At 45.2% G+C, this 20,873-nt stretch overlaps 1 protein-coding gene across 1 annotated transcript in view; it reads right to left on the reverse strand.

The window, feature by feature from the left end:
• Positions 1–20,873, reverse strand: part of LOC144145742 (neuropeptide SIFamide receptor-like) — a 189,273-nt gene that overhangs the window by 23,450 nt on the left and 144,950 nt on the right. The window contains exon 3 of the mRNA XM_077677452.1: positions 9,766–9,865. Within this exon, the coding sequence (XP_077533578.1) occupies positions 9,766–9,865 (100 nt within the window). The remainder of the gene's footprint in view (positions 1–9,765; positions 9,866–20,873) is intronic.

Raw genomic sequence — 20,873 nt, forward strand, 5'->3', positions numbered from 1 at the left:
AAAGTGACAAGCATGTTTACAGTGTGTAAACCAAACTTCTGGGACCTCACAGTCAGCACAGATTTCCTGCTACGGGTGCACTGTTGACCATTTGCGTTACCTTTAAAATCTAACAGTTAAAATCTAATAGGTGCCTAGAACAGCGAGACGTGTTTGCATTCTTGCGTAATGTCGCTTACGAACCACAAAGATGGCAAATGATGTTGCCCTGTTGCAGATGTGTAAAACGTTCCCTTTTTATTGCTCGTTACGAAACAGCGCAACGGGTTCCCGGTAACTACTTTGTGTTGTAAACTGAACCTCGCTTTTGTTTTGGCCTTTCATTCTTGAGGATTGGCTAAAAAAGGCACGGATAAAAGTTTTCTGGCCATTTCATTTTTTTGTTTTTCGTTTTTTTTTCGGGGGGGGGGGTGTCAACGTTTCAAGCGCAGCGAGAAGAGAACGCATGTAATGCGAAAAGCCAAACGTTGGTTATCAGTATTACTTGCAATTGAAAGTACGCTCGGTGTCGTGTTCCGTAGCGATGAAAAAGCAGTAATCCAACGAGTAGACGCCGGTATTTTCAAAACCATTTTTGCCCGAGATTGTCCAGGAATTATGGCTCGCCTTTTTCTGAATTGTATTGAAAGCGAGCATCGTGGGCAAAATAAAAAAAATCCAGCGAGTCACGGCACACACCCTCGACACATGTGGGCAAGAACGTACATTATATTACGCGATTTTTCCTCCTTCTTGAAATTTAGGTCCACCTTAAGAGGTTAAGACATGACCATATTAGGCATTTGATTATGCTGCGTGAAACACATTTCTGGACAAGTTGATTCATGTCGGGATTTGAAAATGGGGTACATTAAAATGAGACGAAATGCCACAGGACAGGCGCAAAGTCACAACTGCTTAATTTTACTGAGCAATCCCCCCGTAAATACTCTTGCGCATCCACAGAAAAGTATTTTAAATAATACGTAAAATTAGCAACACAGTATAAGCAACGACTGTCCAAAAATGGTTTTTATTTTCGAAAAGGTACCGGAAAAATTCGATACCCAGGCGCTTCCGAGTGTAAAATACGTCCCCGGTAAGGTATTTGTGATAGCGCACGGCTCGGGTGCAGTGTAATTGTTTTTGTTTATTTCTTCTTTCCATTAGGACACAACGCAATTTTACAAGGGTGTGGCAAACGCACGAGTATGCACAGGTCTTGTCGCTTCTTACCCGTTTAGTGTATTAAACTTTTATCCTTTGACGTTCCCGAAACTGCAGATGACTGCACTCGTCAATAAGAAAGGTGCAATGTGTCGACGCAATGCTTATAACACGTTTCACACGTTTCACCACGGCGGAGATGTTTCGGGGAATTAAACCAGCGCATTAACCCGCAACGGCCGCTGATTATTGCGCCTCTAGAGGAAATGCGCCAGCAGAGGTAACTATGTCATTGCTTACTGCTAAACAAGTACACATATTGGTTGTTTTATTGCGTGCACAACGAGTGTTGCGCTGCGAGCGACGTGAACGAGCAGACGACGCGAGAGCGCCATCCACACTAGGACCGGTTCGTCCCGCCGCCGCCAGGGGCCGACTGTGTTCGATCTCGGGGCAAATTGGTAAACCACTTCATAAAAAAATGCCTAATTCGCGTAAGAGCTTGACGTTATATCAAAGGCAGTTGGCTCTCTCTGGCGCACTAATCTGCCGCGGGGTACGAAAGGGGGGCATCCACACATACCGCCCATCTACGCAACGGGTCGAGCAGCAGCGTTTACATCATCAGTTGTAAGGTAAATCAATAAATCCCAACGATGTGACGAGACTGAAAGCGAGGCATCAGCAGGATATGCACCGAGAGAAGCGGCATGCTGCAAGTTCGACCAGCAAAGCTCAGTGACAGCAGGAGAGAAAGGCCAAGGAGAAACGACTGCGATTCAATGAGATCAAGGAGTACCAAATAATGTATGTGCATATCGAACTACTTCACGGATTATAAGACTATACTGCTCTCTATTGGACATACGCCCCAGAAGACGCTGAAGCGCCCAAACGAGCTCTAAAAGAAGCTGTGTGGTCTGTAGATATAGATTACGCGGTGTGCGAATAAGTGCTCGCATAGGAAAAGATCAAGCCATGCGTAATGAACGCGTTCAAGTCTCTTCATTCACCGCTAAAGTACAAATTCAAGCGCAGTAAAAACCCCTGTGAATTCCCAACAAGCACAAAACACCAAAAGGTATCCAAAAGCAGAAATTTGGGGTGAGTTTGATCCACACAAGTTAAGGAAAACGACCAAGATCAAAATGAACCTATGCCATAACGCAAATGAACCGAAAGAGGAATGCTTGTGCATCCAGAGCGAATCTTCCTGAGATCGCCCCATAACTTTTTTCTCGTTCTTATGCGATCGGGGCATCGCTTTGTGTAGTTGAAGGGAACCATACAGTGCTATTGGTGCAGAGATTGCCAACGAGTTAGCGAACTATGGGCGTGGGTGTTAAGCGCACGAATCTTTTTCCTAGGTAGAAACTGACGCCGTTATGATCGAGAAGCTGTGTCAAAAAAGGTAGCTATGCCGGTCACACAACAGGTGCATAAACGCTTGGGTAAGAAAAATAGCATCCATGTTTGGCGTTCTCAACGTACTGATGTGACTTAGAGTGCATTTTGAAGCCAGCGGGCCTCTAACCGCTCTTGGGACGAAACGTTGGCACGTTATTTCAACTGTTGCTGAAACTATTGCAGTAGTACTGCAGTGACAAACTCAGTTCATTAGTAGCATGGAATAAAAACTAAGCGACGAAATTAAACAAGTTTTGTTTCTATTTCTCCCTTTACCACTGGGCGGTAAAGACATTACCCTACAGGCCATTCAGCGTAGAATACGGTTCATTCGTGTCATCACCATACGCACGTGCATTTCCTCTGTTCCAAACACCACGTTTTGCTAACCAGAGCGCAACATGCGAGCAACGGCTACTATCTACGAATCTGACGTTCCGCACTATTTTGAGAGCCTTCAAAGCATCGTAAACGTCGTAAGGTGGGAAATGTTGTGTTTTCTTTCTCCTACAGTTCGCGCAATAGTGCCGAGAAAAGCAACGCTGCAGTTTTGGAGGCTGCAAGAGCGCTGATGTTTTTCCAAGCGAGCTAACAGCGAGAAGGGAAATTCAGAGATTTGTGCTCGTTTTTGTTTGCTGAGAGCAAAAGCCGCTGTTGTTTTCCAATGGGCTTCACGCGGAAGCAGTTCAGTGCCCAATGCCCCCGTCGAAGCTTGACTGGGCGGCAGCGCGCCGATGCGGGCGATGGCGCCTCTCGGGATTATAGTGCGTGCGCTTAGTTCCAACGATTCACGTTTGTTCTTGTCGCCAATGCTACGAAAAGCTCAGCCGTGACGCCCTCACATGTTTTCTTTAAAAGGGCACAACTCTCTTGAAAATACTATTTCCAGTGTGGATGCGGGGTGACCCATTTTAGGAGGAGAGGGAGGATTTCTTTAGCATGACAAGAGGGGATTCAGCTTGGGGGCACTCATTGTACACATAGCAGTGCAAGTTCTGAAAGCTTCTAAGGGGCAATAGCTCCGCCCTCCTCTTACCATCCCCCACCTCCGCCCATTTCGGCACATGGAGGGTTCCATTTCAGGAGGGGCCGGGCCATTGAATAGAAAAAAAAAAACAGCAAAGTGCGATAGTGACAAAAAAGAAAGGAAAAAACGAAAACATTAAACAAAACGCCATGATGCATCCGGTGTACTTTAGGAACGTTCACGTTTTTCATTCAGTTTTTTTTTTGTTTTTTTTTTCGACGCACTGCAACTGAGATGGCTGATTGTCGTGGTGAGACCACACGTTAAAAGCCGCGTATTCTTTGTGCATCACTTGCAAGAGTGAAATAATGTATCAGCAGACGTAATTTGATTATATATAGAATATGTGGGCTTTTCTATCCTCCCCGCTGTACGTCAACCTGCACCTAATAGCATAAGGTTACGTATTCCCATATTGCTGATAACTAATTAAGCGATATATCCCCGCCTTAGCGCCACGGTTCTCAAAACCTTCTCACGGCTTTAGTTTGGTTATTTACAGGAAAACTGGGGGTGTATCGCTACATTATGATGCTTCGCGTGTCAGATGAAAGCGATGGTCCCAATGAAAGAATGTCGAAATTGGCTTAGGAATTAATGACAGTTTGCGTTTGTAGAACTGCGAACTATGGTCGGGCCTAACGTACCCTCGCCTTTCCTTCGCTACTGTGACATAGAAGGGGAACTGGGCTGGCAAAGAGGACGCAAATATTTTAGTTTTATATCATGTATTATCGTTCGTCTGCGTCTGAGTTAAGTATACCTAACCCCTACGGAAACGTGTCATCGTTTTCCGAGTTCCACTTGTGTGAAGCTCAGATCAGCGCCACCTGTGGCAGCACATATTCACGCAGCCCATGCCGATCACTGCAAGCGCGAGCATGAAACAAATGCAAAATGTCGTAACGGTTAGAGAACATGAGTGGCACCAGCGCCGTTCCCAGGCTGCCCTCGTGAACGTTCCTTTGGAGACACCGCTGCTTCCCCGATCCTTTACCGTTTGCACGCGCTGCGTGCCAGAGGTCCTGGCGCCTCACGGTGCTTGCCCTTCATCAGTTAGATTGAAATGTTGCAGTTGCATATTGTAGTGATACAGCTTTGCCCACAATTATCTTAAAGAAAGCCGAAAAAACAAAAAAACGCAAACACTTCGGAGCTTCAATTCCGAGACTACTGTTTTTTCCTAGATTAGTCCACTAGTAATCCTTTATTGGCTTCCCTTAGACTGCAATCAACATAACTTGGCCTCATTAACAGTTCAACAAATTTTCAGGCTTTCGTCCTCCCCGCTGGGGAGCCTTATGAAACATTCGCTGTCGCCAAAAGAAGGCGTTTCCCTAACATAAATCATGCAGACCCCCCGTGCACAGTTTGCTGTGCTTTTCTCGCGCTGCTCTGAGTAATGGATATTCAGAATTTAATTGTCGAAGCTTACGTGACATCGCCCTGAGAAGCGCCACATTTGAGACCCGCAAACGTGTCGTTTGAACGAATATTTGAATGTTGCTTTAAATATGCGTCGGGTGATCGTTGTTTTCCAGATACTGAACGGACATAATAAATATTTAGGCGAATGAGGCCGTGGTAGCCAAATGCTTTTTGACCGCTTTTTGTTTATTCGTCGTTTTATTGAGGCACCTGCCCTTTAGAGACAATCTGGTCTGTTTTTGCTAACAGTTTTATTACAGAAACATAATTTCCCCACCCAAAGAAACTTTTTTAGGTGGCGTAGCAGAAACTGCAATGGCTACATAGATTGGTAGGCACAATATCTGGATAAATTATCGAAAAACTAAAACTTCGGGGGTTTCATGCGGCGGAGCTGCACCCCGGCTGTGATGCGCGCCGCGATGAAGGACTATAGCCTACTTTAGATCCCCTGGGGATCTTTACTTGCGCTGAAATCTCAATTCACCGGCGTGTTTGTTTTTACCCTCCGTCAGAAAAATGACCGCGGGATCCGGGATCAAACCCGCATCTTCGTGCTCAACATTGTCTTTGCCACTGAGCCATCACTGCGGGCGCGTTATCTGGCTGGGTCGGAATGATGCGCACGCAACACATGGTATCTGTAAGATGTGTAATTAAACAAGCAAACTACACCACGTGTTCAATTCATAACCATTCATGTACCTCACACCGTACACAAAAACTGTATTCGGACGAGTTTGATCATGTGTTCCGTACATTCTAATTAAAAGCTTAAAATGAAACAGCGGTTAACTTGTCATCAGAGCGATAAATTGATGAGCAACATAACCCGCATTTATGAACGTTGCGCTGCAAAAAAAAAAAAAAAATCAAAGCCCCTTTATTAGGGGAAATATGGTTGAAACACGAAGCTTTCTCCCACGCAACCTGAGCCAAAGCTCAAAATCCAAACTACTTCGACAGTGTAGGAATGGCGCATCAGATAGACGCCGGCTTCATAACGCGAGGGACTCAGGTTCAATTCCGACCACGACAAGCGTTTTTGTTTTCTTGGGGAGCTTGATGTGTCTTTCATTATCACCGTCATCGTTTTATGAAACCAATTGTGTAGAGTTGGCTTTTCTGCAGTGCGTTCTGGCGCAACATCGACCGCAAGCACTGAGGCATAGAAAGTTTCCCTTTGATAAAATTGCACATTCGTCCGTCTCTTCTACTTCTCCATTTCAGCCATTACTTGTCTCGAAGAACGAACAATAGCCGAAATATCTGTCATTTCTTTGGAGGTTGAACGGATGTCGCGAGCGTTCTCAACTGCATGATAATTCCGCTGTCTGTTGTGCACAGCACCCTTGTGCCGGCAAAATCACAAAAAGGGTACAAGTGACCATTTTCTTTCGATTGAATTAGTGGCTCCGAAACAGTTGCACTTTTGTTCCACATCTGTTTTCGGAATACTACAAAGGGACAGCTGGGGTAAAATATGGCACGCGAGCAACAGTAAAATTTGCTTGGGAGGCGCACACGACCTCTACAGAAGTGAATTCCTTAATTTAATACAAGTGTTCGCGACAACGTAGCCAGAATTTTATAATTATTTTCCGCATTCTAATGACTGCAACCGGGTTCGCTGCATGGTCTGACGCTAAGCATGGTGTTACAATATACGCATTGACAGCTCACGAACAAATGCATGTGTTGCGTTTTTTGTTTTGCACATTCAAAGATTCGATATAAAAGTTTTTGTAGCAATACGTATGCACATTTAACCGTTATAAATCCTTCGTCACCAAAGAAGGGCATGACCAGTTTTAAAGTTGAAAATACGGGAGCCGTGTTTACAACTAAGGAATAGTGAGTGCCCCTCCGTTATTAAGCAATCTACCGAACAGTTGTAGATAAAATTTCAGACTGCGCAAAACCAGCAGAAGGCACACTCTTGCCTTCAAAAACGATTAGATATCGAACAATTTTGTGGACCGGAGATTTTGGAAATGAAGATTGCCACCCCAAAGCCACCTTTTGAGGCCTGACATAAAGACACCAAGTTGGCTTGTCGGCGTTCATTTCCGCTGAACAGGACTTTAAATGATGTCCTTGTCAAAGATTATGCTTTTGATTTACTTCACCAAGCGTACCATATATTTGCATAGGTCGGCGTACTCACTCGTGAGTACACTCATTTGTACTCAAACTCACGAGTGAGTACGATGATGAGTGATCACACACCCAGAAAAAACAGTGAGTATGATGACGAGTGAGTACAGGGGTAAGTCCACTACTCGTGAGTACAGTACTCATGAGTACACTACTCATGAGTATGAGTACTCATGAGTACAGTATTCATGAGTATGAGTACTCATGAGTTTGAGTACTAATGAGTATAAGTACTCATGAGTACACAGTATGCATGAGTACATAGTACTCATGAGTACACAGCACTCATGAGTACACAGCACTCATGAGTACACAGTAGTCATGAGTACACAGCACTCATGAGTACAATAATTATGAATACTGTTTTTGCGAGTGCTTGCACTCTCGAGTATATGCACTCCTGAGTACAGTAGTGCAAACAGTAGTGCAAACAAGAAAACGGACGACAAAAGCTGCCACCCGAAGACACGCAGAAAAACGCAGTTTATGGCCACGGCTGCACCGACAACCCCCGAGCTCCCCTGAGCCCGACCCGACCTGAGAACAAGAGGAGACGCCAGACTCAACGCGAGTGCTTACGTTCCGTTTTGCTTTCTCACATGTACTTGCCTTCGCGCAGTAAGTCGCCCAACGACAGTGCACCGCGTCAGACGTTTTCTTCCTCTGTCCTGGTTTATATGTAACCTGTGTTTTTCTAATCAATTAAACAATTTATTTTTTCTACTTAGTCTTTCATTCGAGCTACGACCTAGCTAACAGTGCAGATAAGTTTATTATTCGTGAGTAATACAAATTTTGTACTCATGAGTACAGATTGACTACTCATGAGTGCAGAATGAGTAGTGCAGAATGAGTAGTACTCATGAGTGAAAAATGAGTAGTACTCATGAGTAGTATTCATGAGCAGTAGTACTCATTGAGTACTCATGAGTATAGATTGAGTACTCATGAGTACCGAGTGAGTACTCATGAGTACAGATTCAGTAGTCATGAGTACAGATTGAGTACGAATACTCGTGAGGACAAATGAGTTTGAGTACAAGTGAGTACGATTACAAATGAGTATTTGATGAGTGAGTACGAGTGATTTTGTGAACAGACGAACTTTTTGAGTCTGAGTTTGATTGAGTACAGCGTGAATGAAAAAAACTGTGATTGAGTTTGAGTGAGTTCTTTCTGTTTTGCCGACCTATGCATATTTGCGAAGCATGATTTCTACCGATATGAAATGTCTAAAGGCTCGAAAGATTTGCTTCCTAAAGTAACATTCACTTTTTGGAAAAGTGAGCGGGAAGTTCAAACCTCGCAGTGTTTTGATGACAAGTGGATGGTAATTCCTTGTAATGGCGGCACCTTGTTCTTATACGTCTGCGCTGAAGGAAGAGTGCTACATTGGTTGCGTGGCGTTCCTTCGCTGCGCACTCTAAAAAATGTCTGCGAGACTGCTTTCCCAACATGCACAAAGAAGGCCAATCACTGCGATCAAAGCGGGTAAATAAGGCAATAACGACACCTAGCATTCACTCAAAGTAATCGCTGAAGGTGGGCTTCCCAACAATGCTTCAAAATGAGCAATCGGAGTGATCAAATGTGCAGATATCGCGAATTAGTAAGCCAGGCATGCGATTAGAGTAAAAAATTCCGGGCCATCTCCACTAACGTGAAACCTGGGGAGGGCCGAAGCATGCAGTGTACAAGTGCATCAAAGATAGTAAGTCTCTCTCTTGTCACACGGCGCACGCTAATTGGACGACGGAGAATCGCCGGTAGGAGGAGTAATCGCGCGCTTGCTGAGGCGGTGGTGCCCTGTCTTGGGTTGAACCAGATTTAAGCAATCAAATGCAACCAACCAATTTCGAGACGGAATTTAACAAATTTCTGTTAATAATGCAAATAAATCCTGATTGTTGCTGTATTGTAGATTATTTAGTAGTTATTTTTAAACCGGTTTTATCCACTGTACGCTTGTTTTTTACCACCGTTTGGCAACTTGATTTACTGTGACGACATGAGACGATGACAAGAGACGCCGACAGCCCGAGTCCCTACGGTGCTTCGCTCCTAAAATGCCTAGTATCTGTGCTCGGACAACAGCGCAAGGTCTGAATGTGCGCTGTTATCCCAGCGTGGGTTTTATTTTTTACTCTAATCGCACGCTGGGCCAGCTCCTCATTCACTAAATTCGCACATTCTGTTACTCTGATTCATCGCTGTGTGTCGTTGTGGTGAAGCCCACCTGCAGCGATTTCTTGAGTGCAAAAAGTCGATTACATGGATGAGCTAGTATAGCAATGCATTTCCGAAAATTCGACTCGAAAAAGGTGGTATGAGCTGTAACATTTCGCAATGATAACACGACAATTTCCAATGCGCGACGTCATTGCGCAGACCACATTTTTTAGTTCAGTAGTATGTCGAGCGTCTTAATTTGCCGAATTTGTTGCCGCGGACGCCACGATTGATCATTCAGGTGCACTGTGGCAAAGCACATCCACGGTATTTTTACAGAGTGTTTGTGCAGACGAGGACATTTACACCTTTAATTCTCCTTTCAGAGGGAAAGCACGGATGAAAGAAACTTGAAAAAAAAACTGTCTCACCTGTCAATTGAAATGGCCATCAGAGTGTTGACAGATGCGCAAACAGAGACCCCTTGCAGGTAGGACACACTCTTGCATACGAATAGACCCAGGATCCAAGCTGCAAATGCAAAATAACGAGTTGGAGAGCAGCGTCAACACAGTAAAAAATGATAGGGGGCATATGTTAATGATGTGACATCAACCGTAACTAGCCCAAAGCACAAGATTAAAGGAGTGCATATGGCTAGCTGCTTCTTACACGCAGGCGCGGGTCGTGAGAAGTCAAGCAGATTCCCCGCTGGGAACCCAATCGCTGGGGGTTGTATTGTTGGGTTTCCTTCCCTAGGAATATCGGTAGACGTTATGCTACGATGAAGTGGCTGTCACGTACTTGTCTACCCTCATAAATCCTCCAACGGTACATATATCAATTGCAGGACAAACAAAACACGGCCCACAAGCCGTATCGACGCGCGGATTCTGGTCGTACGATATATCTCACACAATTGCAATGGCGCACAGAAGCCGTGTCATCAACCCCAATAACTTTCTCACAAGTAGTCAAGATAGCTACAACACCTGCGCACTTGTGATACCCACATCGTATCTCCGGGATTTGTTACTAGTACAAAGTATCAAAGGAGCCCTGCCGAGGCCCTGATGGACGCCTTGTATTGTTTTACACCTTGTCTGGAAGCACTGCAAAAGCAATCGTTATTGCGATTGCTCCAACTAAAGAACAGCAGGCGAATGGCGTCCATATTCGTTGTGTGACGTCACCTAGGTATTGAACAAATGCCCCGTTTTTGAGCAAGGCGGGAGAAAGAGAGCACTTTTTTCAGGCTTAACCATCTGAAGGATGAATTGGAAAGTATAGCAAAGAGGGAAAGCAGCGTATTTTGCATCGTAAGACAATCCTGTGGTTCAGCTTCGCTACAATGCAATCGATTGACCGATCCCTGCAGCCAAGAAAGAAATTTCGGCGAATGACGATGTCGAGCATATGATGCGACTCAGAAGTACGGTCTGCCCTGTGGCATCACGCAGTGCAAGCGCGAAGTTCGGCAGTGCTCAGCGCCACCACGCACATCATATTTTTTTATCAGATAGTATGCACGTTGCCGTCATTCCCCCAATTTGCTTTCTTGGCAGCGCGGATTGGTTAATCGGGTGCATTTCGGTGAGGTTGTGCAACTGGATCATCTTAGAGGGCAGAGTAGCAATATTTCGCTTGGCTACCATAGCATCCACTATAATCTATAGACTGGAAGCGCTAATTTGCCATGCTTTAAACGCGTTTCAGAGGTTGAAAAACGTTGAAAAAGTGTTGGAATCGGAATCTTAGTCCCGTCCGTTCCTTTTGTTACTGAGAAGAAGAGAATGCCCGGCCAACGTCCATCATGCGCAATTGAGCGACATCCTTCTGCTCATTCCATTCCCCAGGTCACAGAGAAGTGAGATGACCTGGAACTTTCTGTTCTTTGTAGAGGGGTCATAATAGCACTTCTCACTAAACTCAGCACATGTCACGTTCTGCGACAATATCAGTACCAGATAGAGACGACACCAGCAGGTTTCCAAAGGAAATTAGAAAAGATTCCTTCGAGGGTTGCTCTGGGGAATATAAGTAATGAATCGCGTAAAGACACTTTCCGGTAGGGATCTCTAGCCTCGTTTACAACCCAGGTCTGCGGGGTATATGACTATAGTATGAGTCCATTTTCACGATCTTCGTCTTACGTCCGGACCTTGTCACATTAAGCCAACAATGACACATGGGCAGGCAGAATGCAGCCAAGCGGAGGAACAACCGTAGCTAGCCAACCGACCGAACCATGGGTCGCAGTCCCTAGCAGCACCGGTTGGGTCCCGTGAGGTGGGTCACGTCAGCAACGACACCATGCGGGCAGCGGCAGCACAGGACAGCGTTATGCCCTGTCCTCGTTTCTTTATCCTTTTCTTTTTTTGCTCCATTAAGCGGCGACCGGGTGAGTTGAGCGGATCTCTGCACTTTAAACACTCCGAACGTAGTTATAGGCACCGCTTGAGCCGACACCCCACAACAGTGACTTTTCTTTTTTTTTTCTTGGTTACGCTGGCCCGAGCCGACGAGTCGAGACAGCGTCGTCTTCGTTGTGCCATTTTTCTTTTAGGTTTGTTTCTACCTCGCCTTTTTTGAACGTTGTTTTTAAACCGGTGTTTATTTGTTTTCGCAGAAACCTATTCAAGCGGTGTTTTAATTTTAAAAAAAAAGGGGTACCAACAGTTACTTATGTTTTGCGTTAAATATGCCTATGTATTTCCTTCGCGCTGAATCTCCACATGGTAGAGCCTTGCCAACAGAACCCCTACTTTTGAAAAGGCGTCCTTATATTTCGGGCTTATGTTTTTTGCTAAGACAGAAAGGCGTTTCGCAGCGCTATACGTCCGCAAGCAGTATTTTATTTTAAAAAAGGGGGCCTACGTATGCCTACGTATTTCCTTTGCCCTAAATGTCCGCATGATAGAGCCTTGCCACCAGAACCCCTATTTTTGAAAAGGCTTCCTTATATATACTTCGTGCTTATGTTTTTTGCTAAGACAGAAAGGCGTTTCACAGCGTTGTACGTCCCACCGTGAGTTTAAAACTGCTTTAAAAAATTAAAACTGTTCCACTCAATGTGAAAGCTGTCGGAAGTGCAAAGCAGTGATTCGCCATAATGGGTTGTACCGCTGTTATTCGCTCACTGCTACCACCCAATGCCATTAGAATTTCCCGCCTTCGCAGTGCTCGCGCGCCCCCTGCCTGAAAATGCGCCAGCGGGGTTTCTGTTCTTTTTGTGCTTGCTTTTCCTCCCACGCGTGCTGGCGTTGAACTGCCACTTTTTTTCGCTTAATATTGTAAAAACCAACCAAACAAGCGTTCCTAACAAAATCAACGCGGGCGCTGCCGGTTAATTACGTATATCTTGCCTCAAATATACCTAGAGTTTTCTTTGCGCTAAACAACGGGGAGATGTATAACAAGCGCCAGCGGTTCACGAGTTTCGAACGCTTATGACTATATATAAACCGCTTGGCTTGCGAGGCCTCTGGGTTACCCCGCGACGACAGCCGCTACTGCGGAACGCCGTGTGGCTCTACTTGGGTCCATCGAGCGAGCTACGATGACAAGGCGGGCCCCAAAGTGCTTTGCGCTCAAAAGTGACGCCAAGAAAGGGAAGGAAGGCCGCTTTTTTTATGTCACTGCAGCGAGGCTAAACAACCCGTCAGCGTTCGCAAAGATATACTTTGCATACCAAAAATTAGTCTCTGGGCCTGCCTGACTGTAGTGGTCGCAGTGTCAGTTGCCTGCCTCGCGGCTGGCTGTTGTAGACGCGAGTTTTAGGCTTTTGTGTCACATTTTAGACCATTCACGCTCGTGGCAGGCACTCGTGTGCAGAGTGCCAAGACACACCCTTACTTATTCTCATGACTGTCGGACGACTTGAATTAAATAATAGAACCCTCCATTCAGAAGCATGCATATAGGATACGTATCCGATGATGTCTAGGCAGGTGCAGATGTAATACAAAATGCCCACCATATGAGCGTGCGCATTACGATCTCGAAAAAACAAACAGTAAAAAACATCGGGAAAGGTGGTTTACCACAACACACCTTGATAACAAGTCACTGCTATCAAACGGGTGGAGTTAACCTGTGACGGTTTCCACCGTACCGTTTGAACATATCTGTAGTGCACCTTGTGACATCGCGCAATTTGAGTGCGATGTTTTGCATCGCGTGGTGTCTTCGCGATATTCCTCTTCCATGCCCGTTATTTGACTGGTGTACTTGCTCGGACTGATCGTAGACCGGTAGACATATTTTATACCGGTGCGAAGAAAAGGAGTGATCTGGCTAAGTGTGAAGATGGGAAGCAATGCCAACTGGAAGCGATCTTGCTTTGTTCCTGTGTAACCCCATATGAAATAAGAATTGTCATGTCAGCCTTCAGAAATGACAGAGGGAGGGTGGTTCTGACGTCGTGCCGGACGTCATAACACTTTCCCGCGTGCGGCCCGCGGGTCCCAGGTTGCCACCCCTGATTTGCATGGTTGCTGTGTCCGCATAAATAGAAAAAATGCCGTCAAACAGCTATGAAGCGCGTGAACAGGAGTTTGGCGAAGGGAGCTGCAGTCAGAACAGCGCTTTAAGAAGATTTATGGGCCATGTTTCAGCACTAGGTAGTCTCTGAAGGTTGGCACACAATATCTACGCGTCCGATAAGTGTTAATTCCCAGCTTCATTCCAATATAATTGTACAATTGACCCATGAAGCCGCGCCGGCGCTTGCCGATGAGCCCCGGCCCATTGAAGGTAACGGCGAGAAACGTCTCCGAAAAGGCCAGCAATGCCGAGTGACGTCACATCACCCAATATGGCTGCACCCAGGCTACCGATCTGTAAACCATGTGTAAGGTGTTGCGTGTGCGCGGTGTTCCGTCCACGATCATCATCAGTTCTAGCCGCATGACGTCGCAACGTTGACGTTTTGACGTTGCCGCTGCTGTTTAAATTCAATTCTATTCAATTCAATTCAGTTTGATTGATTGTATGGTTTTACGTGCCGACGCAACGCAGACGATGAGGCGCGCCGTAGTGGAGGGCTCCGGATTAAATTTGACCTCCTGGGGATCTTTAACGTGCGCCGAAATCTCGTACACACGGGCGTTTTTGCTTCTCGCCTCCATCAGAAAAGCAGCCGCCGCAGCCGGGAATCGAACCCGCGACCTCGTGCTCAGCAGCGCAACGCCTTAGCCACTGAGCCACCGCGGCGGGTGAGTCAATCTATTTTATTCACCAGATACTACTAGTTGGTTGCCGGGGCTATATACATGCTGTGAGGACAGCTTGACGGAGGCCCAAACAACCAGTACAAGGCAGCAAAGAACGATACATCAATCAGCACTGCGTGTGCAATTGATAATTGGCATGTATGTGTATACATGGGAGAAATGTACAAACGCTACATGCATGTATGCCATTGTAATAACAAAAAAGCGACTCGAGATGAGAAACGAATAGCAATTGAAATGCATAAGCACAATACATAGCCATACACAATAGTGAAAGAAAAGTGCAAATAACAATAAAACTATGTAAGCATTAAAACTACATATTCACAAATATTTCCCGTAGTTCCTTTAACGAAGGATTGCATAGTGTTCCAAATTTATTCATAATATAAGGCAGGTTATGTTGCAGCATTTGATTTTTGTACTTGGTGCGAAAACAAGGAATTTGCCAAATATCACTGTTTCGCGTGTTAACAGGATTGATTGATTGCTTGATTGATTGATTGATTGATTGTGGGGTTTAACGCGCCGACGCAACGCAGGCGATGAGGCGCGCCGTAGTGGAGGGCTCCGGATTAATTTTGACCACCTGGGGATTTTTATCGTGCGCCGAAATCTCGTACACACGGGCGTTTTTGCTTTTCGCCTCCATCAGAAAAGCGGCCGCCGCGGGTGTTAACAGGATGGTTGCTGCGTTGTATTAAGGAAGAAGCTGTCAAGAACTGTGCGAACGCTGGTGAAAACCTGTAAAACGGTCGTAAGATACGGAAATTGTACATATTCTCAGCCGTGACAATCTTATACGTGCGAAAGTGTTGTAGTGTAGGGGCCAAATAATCAAGACCATCGATGTGACGGACAGCTTTTTTCTGTAAAAGAAAAATCTTAATGATATTTGATTTAGTAGAAGTTAGCCAGACTAAACTGCAACAGTTTACATGAGATGCAAAGAACGCATTATAAATCTGTAGTTTGATTTTCGTTGGAAGTAGGGCACGACAACGTGACAAAGCGCCGGCTGTTGAAGACAGTCGTTTACAATGGTTCTCGACATGAGAATCCAATGCAAGCGTCGAGGAAAAACTTACACCTAAGGTTTTGTATTTTTCAACAATTTCAATTTCCTGCCTTCTCTTGTTCGGTATACATTCTTTGACAGTAAGAGTACCGTAGATATCTTACTCCTTTACACACAGAAAATATCTGGAATTATATATGTGAAGACATCTGAGGACAATGCTGCGCTAGTGTGTCTGCTTCATTTGCATCATCATCATCAGCAGCAGCAGCAGCAGCAGCAGCAGCAGCAGCCCACTCAGGCCCACTGCAAGACGAAGACCTCTCCCATGACCTCCAACCGCTCCTGCCCTGCGCTGCTCGTTTCCACAGTTTACTCCCGAATTTTTTATTTCATTCCTCCATCGGCCTTCCCCTTCTTCTACACCCATCTCCTGGTATCCTAATAATCCAGCAGTTGTCGGTTCGTCTAACTACATGGCCGGTCCAAGTCCATTACTTTTTCTTTATTTGAACTACGATATCTGCTACTCTAGTTTGTTCTCTAATCCAAGCAGCTCATTTCCTGTCCCTGAGTGTTATTCGTAACATTATTCGTTCCATAGCCCGTTGAGCTAACCTAAGTTTGCTTTCTAGCTGTTTAGTAAGGTGCAACGTTTCACCTCCGCATGTCATCACCGGCAGTATGCACTGGTTGTAGCTCTTCTTTTGGGTGACTGGGGTAGTTTACTTTCCATTATTAGGGAGTGCTTGCCGAGTGCTCCCTAACTCATACCTTTTCTGCGCCGGGTTCTCACTCGTGGTTGGGGTTAGAACAAACCATCTGTCCAAGCTAGTTGCATTCTTTTACTTCTTCTAGCGTTTCGTTTCCTAAGCTGAAGAGGACGTTTTTGGCCTACTTAATCCTCCCTACTTTAGTTTTTTTTTCCTATTTATTTTTAGCCCACCGGCCATTCTTTCTGATTGTAGTTCCTCAAGCATTGTTTGCATTTGTTCTGCAGTCTCACTCAGCAGGAATATGTCGTCCGCAAACCTAAAATGGTTCAAGTATTCCAGTTTATCCTTAATTCTATGTTTTCCCAGTCAAACGTTCTGAATACCCCCTCCAGACATGCTGTGAATAGTTTTAGCGATATGGTATCTCACTGTCTTACTCCCTTCCGGATAGGAAATTTATCTCTTTGCTTGTGGAGGGTTATCCTGCCCGTGTATTCCTTACATATGTCTTCTAGAAGTCTTATGTAGGTTTCCTCTATTCCCTGGTCTTTTAGTACTTCTAGCCCGGCTGCGGTAAGTACGTAATCAAACGTTTTCTCATAATCTATAAATGTCATGTAAATGGGTGTAGTGTACTCTGCGGATTTTTCTGTCACATGATCGACGGCATGGATGTGATCCATGGTTGAGTACCCCTTCTTAAACCCAGCCTGCTCTCTGGGTTGTTGGGAATCCAGGCTGTCACCTATGCGGCTAACTATAACCTTGTTAAACAGCTTGTAAACAACTGAAAGGAGGCTGATGGTTCTGTAATTCATGAGGTCCGGATGCATAAGAAAGAAGACCCCAAGGACCTCATTTGCATACAAAAAATATAAAATACGCCACCAAGCAGGGCCCTCCATTCGTGCTTTGCGACCACAAAGCCATCACTTCATTGTACATCAAGCTGCAAGTAGCGGTTGACGACGTTAGACCTCAAAGAACAGCGTGCAGTCTATCGTCAGGACGGCGCCCACCCGTGTGCCCGCCCTCCCTTCCCCCCCCCTCTTTCCGCTGTCCAACCGGTACTTCGTTTGGCTCTTTAGCAACGGTGATAAAGTTTAAAAGGCGTTACCTCACATTCGCCGAATCTATCGACGTAGGGTACAAGTGGTTTCGCACCAAAAAGCCCCCCATGTCCATAACTGCTCAACTTCACCACCAGCTTAACAATATCTCTCGGGCACAACGTTATCCAGAAATTATAGTCATGCGTAATACTAATCCAGAAATTCCCTTCCGCCTAAGTAATCCTACGATTACTTAGTGTACTTTTCTATATCACACCATCAGGTGGGGTTTAACAAAGTACCCTAAAATCAAACACGCTGTTGGGCAAGTGGTTGCATAATGGTAATAAAATTAGAGCGCAACTGAGACAACGAGAAGAAAGACGGCGGGGCCGACGACGAGAAAGACGAGCGTTTGTCCCCTCGTCTTTCTTTTTTTGTTTTCTCAGTCGCACTCATATTTTATCGCTACTGACCTACGTCCACTTGCACGTTCTCTGTTGACCCCCGACAAGCCATGATGAAAGATAACGGTGTATTAAAATATAAAGAGATTATAATGTAGACTTCATCAAATGTTATGTATCTACACAGTTTCGCCGAGCATCCAGCTTCACAAAGTGAAATTGCTCCTCATTTTTTTTTACAGTCTGATACCATAACTATGGCATTAGCGGCTGCGAGCGGCCCAGTGTGGACGATTCGCGCATATATTTGTAATTGGTCGTGCCATTATATTTGGTCGTGTATTGGTCGTGTATATTGCATTGGTCGTGCCATTGTGGTAGTCTTCATCGTGTTCATAGGGCTAGATTTGCCCTCTCGGTCTTGCACACAAAAGCAGACAATCAGAACACACCCTTGAGAGTGGCCAGTTTCACGAAGCTGGCCTTTGACAATCGAAAATGCTAGAGACAACAAAATACAATATTTACTTGTACAGTTCCGTTGCCCGACTATAGGCTGCCTTGACCACGTTTCAAAGAAAACTAAACGCCAAAGCGCCCGTGCTTGGAGGCTACACGGACACGTTCAGGCAAAACGCCTGCATCTACACCAACTCAGGCGTGCGGAATTTCGCTTCCTAAGGAATTATAGTCGCCAATTTCCGGATATCAGCACTAAATCCGAACTATTAAATATATAAAAACGGACAGGGAATAAATGGTTTTCCCAGTCAGCGGATGGGCAGCTTTACAATGGTCATTATTCATAGGATCTTTTTCCCGTCTTTGCTTTCGACGCAACGAGAATAATGGCCTTGTCTGTGTCGGACATTCCTAAGTGCAGTTTGTTTTGCGGAGCGCCTGTCCTCAGCAGGTCTGTTGTTTCTGGCTGATCAGATAAAACGCACCTCAAAAATTGATCAGTTGCTTCAGGAGTGAAATAATTGTCGGACACCGGTGCGTACGATACATCATCTCATTTCCTATTATGGAACACGGGCTTTTACATGTGTTGTAGGGATGATCCAAACAAATTCTGGGGGGATTTCGGTGAAGGGTCTTTTTAATGGCTAATCGTTTGCGCTAACTCAACGCTAACATTTACAAAGAGATAGAAAAGCAAAAACAAAATCGGACAACCTCGTTTCATCGATGACGGAACTTATTGTGTTAGTAAATTCCATCAAAATCCGTCTAAACTTTCATTAAAAAACAAGAGAAAGGAAGACAAGGAGAGTCTTCGAGAGCAGAAATTCACGTAGAGAATTCTCGATAAGCCAAAACTTGAAACCGAGGACGCCACAAACCGTTGGAAAGAAAGGATAGTTACAGCCACACTCGTTCACCTCTGCTGCTATTTAATTATCTACGAAAGTCAGTGTTTCTGCTGGAATGTTTATATTCGCCGTCAAATTCTTCATATTAATCTTTAAACTCACGACTGAACTTCTGAACACAATTCCTCAACCATTCTTTACATGTCTTCTCGATGGACAAAGAAAAAATATTATACATTTATTCATGCGCTTCACTTTATTCTATAAAGCCTCTCAAATACCTCTCCTCCTCCTCCAGGCAAGCTGTAAAATAGTAAAATTGCGCAGGGCAATAGTAGAGAACACGTGATACGTATTCAACACAGACCAATCACGGTAGCACACGTGGCCTGAGCCAACCGAGACAGTGCCCGGTTGATACGGCCTGGTGATCCCGCGGCACTTCCATATTGGAGCATTCTTCAAATGCTTTCTTCTTTCTCCCTCCCGCTGTCCCCGGATCTTTCATTTTCAAGCGTAATTTCTGTCATTTCTTCATGTTCCCCATTTTTTTACACATACCAACGGAGGAGGGATTAACCATATCCTTGTTGCTACGGCGGGAGATTGCGTGCTTCCGTGGCACAGCTGACAGAGTGCTGGTTTGAAAAAGAGAAAGAGAGATAAACTTCTTTAATAAGTGCAATGACGTACTCGCGGTAGTGGTACCCCCTTCATGCGAATCCTTGCGCCGACTTGGCTACAACCACTCTCTCAACCAGCAGAAGTTTATCGGATCAACACCAATTCAACCCGATTCCAACCAAGCACATGATGCGCTCAACACCCCGCATGAAGTGCATGCTAGTAACAGTTGCGTTTACAGGAGCGAGTTACACGCCGACACAACCCACCAATTACGGTATCTACAGCAGCGCCACGGCCATTTAATCAGAGAGATGTCAAATTACGCCCTCATACCCCAGCACGCAGTGCGGGCTGCCAACCGTAGCGTTCACAGCAGCGCGAGACGCGCAGTACCCCGTAAAACTCTGCACTTAGTAAAAAAAAAAAAAAAACATACGGCTTTCAGGTTTTTTTGAAGAAGGTGCAATATCTCCTCATTTTTATGGGATTTACGGTTATTCGATCATTTTTTTGCGCCTTTTCCTCTCTTCGTACCCTTTAGCGCCTTTCCTCCTTCCTCTTAGGCTACCGATGGGGCCTCGCAAACTAATTTGCAGGTTCAATATGCTCCCCTAGAGCGTAGAGGCTAGTATAAAATCGTTCCACAATACTTTTATATCACATCCATGCTCTGAAAGATGTTACGCCTTTTATCTCTGGGTGCGTGCAATCTACCTTTGCCAACAGTTCACTCCCTGTTTGTAGCTTCTAAGCTTGCTCCTTTTCTAACGGTTCTTCAATTTTTACAATGGTGTAGATGCAAACGTCACTAATCATTCTTCTGTTCATCAATTTTGGGAGCGCCGTCAAATGCATATGATCCACTGTTCTTGACACTTTCATATTTCTCCGTTTCGCAATAAGTTCCTCCGTTTCCTGAGGTAGCTTACCAGTTCTTTTTTCCAGATGCCCCCGACACTACTGATGACTTTTTGAGTACCGCTGGAAGGTCGCTATCTTCATTGTCTCCGGTATAAATTGCGAATTTTCCCTCAAGTCTTACTTTTAACTCTTGCGCCCTCCTTCTCCGTGACTGCAAGTTGGGTTTTCCATTTTCGGCTAATTTCATTCTTTCACTTTTGAGATCTAGTTTTATTCTGCACCTCACCTGCCTGTGATTGCTGTTCATG

The sequence above is a fragment of the Haemaphysalis longicornis genome, unplaced genomic scaffold (assembly GCF_048455015.1).
Source record: "Haemaphysalis longicornis isolate Haplotype H1 unplaced genomic scaffold, Haemaphysalis longicornis Haplotype H1 scaffold_1, whole genome shotgun sequence".
In the NCBI taxonomy this organism is placed as follows: Eukaryota; Metazoa; Arthropoda; class Arachnida; order Ixodida; family Ixodidae; genus Haemaphysalis; species Haemaphysalis longicornis.